This window comes from Octopus bimaculoides, chromosome 22, assembly GCF_001194135.2.
Source record: "Octopus bimaculoides isolate UCB-OBI-ISO-001 chromosome 22, ASM119413v2, whole genome shotgun sequence".
Lineage (NCBI taxonomy): Eukaryota > Metazoa > Mollusca > Cephalopoda > Octopoda > Octopodidae > Octopus > Octopus bimaculoides.
In genome coordinates this window covers 6043039-6050195 of record NC_069002.1, presented here as the reverse complement: position 1 = coordinate 6050195, position 7157 = coordinate 6043039, and the positions used below count along the sequence as shown (strand labels likewise).

The 7157-nt window shown below is 35.2% G+C and overlaps 1 protein-coding gene across 1 annotated transcript in view; it reads left to right on the top strand.

Annotated features, from left to right (window-relative positions):
• Positions 1 to 7157, top strand: part of LOC106879696 (protein unc-13 homolog B) — a 221764-nt gene that overhangs the window by 45363 nt on the left and 169244 nt on the right. Inside the window, exons 6-7 of the mRNA XM_052975641.1 lie at positions 2618 to 2810; positions 3772 to 3836. Coding sequence (XP_052831601.1) covers positions 2618 to 2810; positions 3772 to 3836 — 258 coding nt within the window. The remainder of the gene's footprint in view (positions 1 to 2617; positions 2811 to 3771; positions 3837 to 7157) is intronic.

Genomic DNA, 7157 nt, shown 5'->3' with positions numbered 1-7157 from the left:
ACAAAAATATTAAAAGAATAAATTCCCAGCCCCACCCCCTCCTTCGTTCAAAAAATAAATAAATAAATAAATATACAACAATTACTTAACTTTCGCCTACATGAAGTGAAATAGTGATTTAATGTTTCTTTTTCTTTACAATGTAAAAAAAAAAATTGAAACATAAAAAAAAATTAACGGTGCTATAGATAAAATACAGTAGTCTTGTGTATCAAAGATTTTCACATTTTCTCCAAAGAATGTGTGTTTGTGTATTTGTGTGTCTTCATGTGTGTGTGTGTGTGTGGTGAGGGTGAGGTGTGCATGTACACTTGTAGATATAAATCTATAAATACTACTTTATATACAGACAGAACTCGTAAGATGCTGACAAATAAGGTCTCTGAATTCTGAATGCATTTAACCACAGATTAAAACTTTATTACAAGGAGCCAACAAGTGTCCCTCTACATGGTTGTGTGGCCTGCTAGAAATAGTGACCATACTTCCCTCAAAGTCGTGCCCTACCACTTGAAGGGACTTGATGAATAATGTTGTTCTTGTCATTGCCTCAACCTGCTTTGCTGCAATTGGCAGTGAATCCATTCAGTGCCTGCTAGAGATCATCTTCTGATGAACCTAGTAACATCAGTCGTCTGCAAGTGTTAGATGCCTGTTTCTACAAGTGGCCAAAAGGGGGTTCCTGTAGACAACCTCTGGAGTAACATTACTCAACAGACTGTGTTGCTTGGAGATCAGGGAGTCTCTTCAGATTTGAGCTGTTCCTTCTCCACATTGAGAGGTCACAGCTTTGGTACTATGGGCATGTGATTAGAATGTCACAGGAAATAATCGCAAAGCAGATTCTTCATGTCATGCTAATCAGCAGAAAACTTAGGAGTAGACCGAGGGTGAATTTATTGGATTATATCCCTCATTCTAGGTAACCTGGTCAGGAAGTCTAATGACAGTTGCTTTAGAGGAGCCTGAGGATTCTACCCTCTTAGGAATAGTGTGTGAAGAAGGTGGATAGATGAATGGTTGTTGACTGGCTCATATATCCTACCTGTTTTATGTATATATATATATGTACGATAGGCTTCCACAGTTTCCATCTATCAAATTCACTCACAAGGCATTGGTTGGCCTGGGACTACAGTAGAAGACACTAGCCTACAGTGGAGCTTAGTGGGATTGAACTTACGACCACATGGTTGGGAAACAAACTTCTTAACTACACAATCATACCTGTGCCCATAAAAAAAATATAGAACCAAAGCTCCCAGGGAAAATATGAATATGAAATTATTTTTTCTTTGTTTTTTTCTTTAAGAAAACAAAAATATGATTAAAATGAGCGAAGGCTTTGGGACATCTGACAAGCAATGAAATGTGCATAATTTATTGGCTGTGCAAGTTTAATGACCAAGATAAGGTGGTTTCAACGAGTTTTTTAGTAGATGACATGTAATTAAAAAAGGGAAATTAATTATAAAAAGCAAAAAAAAAAAATACAAAGAAATCACAGATTTGCCAAAGATAAGAATGATATTTGACAACTGAGAATATTTTGTTGTGTTGGTAACAATAAAGAGATGTAGCTGGTTGATACTGAGACTGACATGGTTTAACCTAAGGCAAGTGGCGTCGCAAGGGATCACAGTCCCTGGGGGGTGGGAAATAATGTTTTTTTTTTATGTCCTTACTTTGACAAATGTGCTGGTGCCATGTTAAAAACACCTGTACTGGTGCCATGTATAAAGCACCCAGTACACTCTGTAAAGTGGTTGGTGTTTAGGAAGGACGTCCAGTCATAGAAGCCATACCAAGACAGACAGTTGGGACCTGGTGCAGCTCCCTGGCTTGCTAGCTCCAACGAAACCATTTAACCCATGCCAGCATGGAAAACTGACTTTGAATCATAATAACAATAGTAATGATAATGATAGTAATGATAATGATAATTGTAGCCCTTTCAACTATAGGCTCAAGACTTGAAATTTTAGGGGATGGGAACCAGTCAATTACATTGACTCCAGTCAACTGGTACTTATTTTATTGACCCCAAAAGGATGAAAGGCAAAGTTGACCATGGTAGAATTTGAACTCAAGATGTAAAGACAGATGAAATGCCACTAAGCATTTTGCCTGGTGTGCTAACGATTCTGCCACCTCACCACCCTAATAATAATGATAATGGAAAATACGATAATGATAATAATAATGAAAAATAATAATGATAATAATAACAATGAAGATGATGATAAATCAGAAGAAATTTTGCATTACTTTTACATGTGCACACAGGAATAACTGGTCCCTGTGCCTTCTATTTCGTGATCAATTCTGGTTCTGGCTCATTTTCTTCAAAATTTGTTTGTCCCCCCACCCCCACCCCACCCCCTGAAATTGCTGACCTTGTGCCAAAATTTGAAATCAATATTTGTTAGGCATCAAGGCGGTGCCCCAGCATAGCTGCAGCTGAATGACTGAAACAAGTAAAAGACACAAAGATGCAGTTTGGGATGCCCCACGGTTTGCTGTTTGGCCCATGACTGCTTCCGAAACATAAGGCCGCAAAATGTCCCGTCTTGTATTACGATGTCTCTTTTTAATTTTCGCCTTCTTACTTTTGCAGTCCTGTGAATAGCCGAATTTCTTCAGCAGATGTCAGCCGACAGAGTACACAAGACTACAGTGATGCTGCTGCTCCTCCTCCAACTGATTTACCTTATGAAGAGAAAGAAACAGAAAAACGCACAGAACTGCCTTCACCAGCTCGCAATCGTTGGATCGATGCAATCCAAAAAGTGTGCAGTCAGCTAGGAGACGTAAGTATTTGTATTGTGTTTTGGGGGTTTTATTGCTTCTTTTTTATTAATTATTTATTTTAATCCTTCTTTATCCCTTTTTTTCTGTCATTTACTTGCATAAGATGCCACATATAAAGCACTCGGCCCATTCTGGGTGGAGGTAGGGAGATTGGTGTTAGGAAGGGCATCCAAATGCATAAAAAAACCATGCCAAAACTGACCACACCTGTGCTGGCATTTGGAAAGGCATACAGTTAAAAAAACCATACCAAAACTGACCTCACCTGTGCTGGTGCCACGTAAAAAGCACTCAGTCCTTTCTGTGGGGTGGTTGGTGTTAGGAAGGGCATCCAGCCAAAAAAACTATGCCAAAACAGACACAGAAGTCTGGTGTAGTCTTCTACCTGGCCAGCTCCTGTCAAACCCTCTAACCCATGCCAGCATTGGAAGGTGGACATTAAACAATGATGATATCCAGTTTGAACATAAAATAAGGTGAAATATTTGGGCATCCAGTCCATACTGTGAAGTGGTTGGCATGTGGAAGGGCATCCAGCTGTAAGAACCATGCCAAAACTGACCTTGATTGTGCTGATGCTACATAAAAAGCATTCAGTTCCCTTTCTTGGGTGGCTGGCATTTGAAAGCGCATCCAGCTGTAAAAACCTTGCCAAAACAGACACAGACACATTGTTTTGAATTAAGCTTGCATTGTCTCATAGCTTCAAGACTTTGAATGACGTGATTGTTTACTTTGGGGTTTGAATAAATGTAACAAATTCAAAGTTTGAAGGAAATATTTGCCATTTTTCATAATTGTTAGGGGTAAGCAAATAAGAAATAACAGTTGCTACCCGAGGACAAAAATTGTTTTACACAGTGTAATCACACTGAGAAAGCTTATTAAAATAGTTAAATAATTATAATCATTTTCCTTTTTAAATTACAATTATTAATTCTTTGTTTTTTTTTTTTACAGCCCGAGGTAGATGGTCTGAATGGAGATTCAAGGGAGAAATGGTGGGCTCGTCATGCTAATGGAGGGTGAGTTATGATTCGTCAACAATTAAACAATTAATTTTATGAATTGAAATAACTGTAAAATTCTATATAAATGATGTTTAGCAGGTATCCCAGGGGCAAATTATTTTCCTGCAATTTGTTTGGATATCAAATGTTTGATGTATTTATGTATTCATTTCAGTTATTTCATTTTTTTTTGCCATATATATATTAATATTTCTAAATCTCTCTAAAGGAGACTACAGCAACAGTACTGGATATGTTACCTTGACGATAACTATTAATATATGTATATGTGTGTATATATTATTTGTGTGTGTGTATATATATATATATATATATATATATATATATATATATATATATGTATATATAGAAAGAGAGAGATTGATAAATAGATAGATAAATAGATATGCAGATACATATATACATACATATGTGTGTGTACACATAGACATACACGTAAATATATATTCATACATACATATACACATATACATATATATAAACATTATATATGCATGTTTATAGCAAATAACTGATGATTCTTTGTATAATTATGTAAAATAATGAATACACTAACGATGAGATATTGTTTGTAATTTTAAAACAGTATATATATTACTGCCAAAAATTTTTATTATTTGTATAAAGTACACATCTGCAAAATTAATCTAGATTATTGTGCACACAACGGGGGAAAAAAATTAATTATTTTTTTTAATATGATATATTAAAAGTTAACAATATGCAAATAAATTAATATCATTTTTAATAAATAATTTCACTCATTAACTCGCATTGCATAATATTTTTACTTTTATTTGTCAATTTATTTCGCTTTATAAAAACTGTACACAGAGATTTTTTTTGTGTTTAATTTCTTTATTCAATTATATAAAAACGATTTGGAGTCTGTATGGCCAGCTTTTTTTTCATTGTTTCTTTCTTGTTTTTTGTTTGTTCTTTCAATATAATTAATTTATAATGAGACACAATAAACATGTTCTTTCAAGCTGCTATGACCATTTTTTAATCCTATTGTGGATTTGACGGATAATTTCAGTAATTTTTACTGACAAGAACCCATTAGCTGTCACTGAAGTTCTTAGCAACATTCAACACAGAGTGACAGGTCCTTATATGTCTGACATATGTTCAATAATAAGCATAGAGGCAACAACATGTCTTCTCTTGAAAGGAAATAATCATATTTAAAAAAAAACAAACAAAAGGGTGAAGGAAAGGAAAACAAGAAGAAGCTTTTGTCCCTTAACTCTCGGTTTTATTTGTGTTTTCCTGTTTGTCTTTCATTAAATATTTATTGGCACCGTGACCATGATAATCCCAATAACAATCCTGATAATGATAATAATCATTGATAATAGTAATAATAATCATTATGATATTCCATCATGGCTGTATGATAAAAAGTTTGCTTCCCAACTACGTGATTCCAGGTTCAGTCCTGCTGCATGGCACCTTGGGCAAGTGTTTTCTATTATAGCCTCAACAGCCATCCATCTTTATGTTCTGAGTTCAGATATTCCACCGAGATCAACTTTGCGTTTCATCCTTTTTGGGGTCAATAAAATAAGTACCAGTTAAATATTGGGGTTGGTGTAAAACAACTAGTGCCCTCCCACTGAAAAATTGCATGCCTTGTGCCTGTGGTTGGAAGGAATAGTTATCATTTATTATTTATATTAATCACCTCATCATTTTAAACACCTAATATTCCTTCCTTGCAATGAATTTGCTGAGTCTGCTATGTAATAATAATTTATTTTTTGAACCAGTTGAAGGCACGTGAGATGTCGAAATATTGTTCACTAGATAACAAATGGCACTCTTCTTTTAATTTTGATTTAATAATAATAATAATAATAATCCTTTCTACAAGGCCTGAAATTTGTTGGGTCATGGCTAGCTGGTTACATCAACCTCAGTGTTTCACTGGTACTTATTTTACGGGCTCTGAAAGGATTAAAAAAAATGGCAAAGTTGATCTTGATGGAATTTGAACCCATGACATAAAGATGGATGAAATGTCGCTACACATTTTGCCAGGTGTGCTAACCATTCTGCCAGCTCACTACCTTACAATCCAGGATAATTATTGCAAAGGCATTTTTTTCCTGTTTTGCAATGATTTGGCCAGCTCACTGCCTTTAAAAGTAATAGTAGTAGTAGTAGTAGTAGTAGTAATAATAATAATAATAATAATAATAATAATAATAATAATAATAATAATGATGATGATGATGATTATAATTATAATATCAATGTTAAAATAATAATAACGTTTTGGTTATTGATGTGAGGATTATCTGATAAATAGCAGGCATGAACCAGTGTAATGAGGCGCTAAGTGAGGAATATGCAAAACATTACTTGACAAAGATATACCATTATTGCAGAAGAAGAATTTACTGCTAATTTGGGGAAACATCAAAGCAAATGTTCTGGTGCTTTATGGCAGCTATTGTCAATGTCTCTAAGGAGTGAAGTGGGGAAGCAAAGTTCCTTTGAGTTCTGCGATGGAAATGTATTTACCAATCTGTAAAATAAAATTTCTAAAAGCTTTATCGGGCATGTAACCATGCTAGATAATCAGGTGTGACAGCAAGAAAGAGAGAGAGAGAGAGAGAGAGAGCTAATATTGACTTAGTTGCATGTGATGTGTGGAAGGAGACAAACAAATGATTACGATCGTCGAGATGCTTCATTTAGTGAAATTGTTTTATAGGATGTATATCGGGTAGTCAAAGAAATATTGAAATTACCATTTGACGGTGGATTGGCAGAGTTGTTGGAATGTCAGACAAAATGCTTTATGGCAAGGGTCCCTAATCATTGAGCTACAGACCAGCACAAGTCCATGTATCATTTGGTGCCAGGTTACACAGAAAGAATGAAATTTGAAATTTCAGTTTCTGTTTTATTGACTATCACAGCATGCAGAGTGTTTTTGCATAATACATGTAATATTAACAGTAGTGGTGTGAAGTGAACTTGTATCTGAGCAGTTAATCTGTGGTGAATGGTTGAGCCTCTTCATCCTGATGGGTTTGAAGGGTGCCAGTGCCTGAGATGGCTGTTCGGGCCAAGGGTGGTGTAGAAGAGCCAGGGATGTTTATCATGGGGAAAAGTTGACAGGGGATGAGTAAGTGCAAATCAATCTTTGCAGCTTCAATGTCTGATCTGTTTCTTGACATCTGTTACTTTTCATCAGGTCCATTCCCTTGACAATGACATGTCAGCACTTTGGGCAGTCCTTGACAATTGTGTGTATTATATATGTCATATATATATATATATATATATATATATATATATATA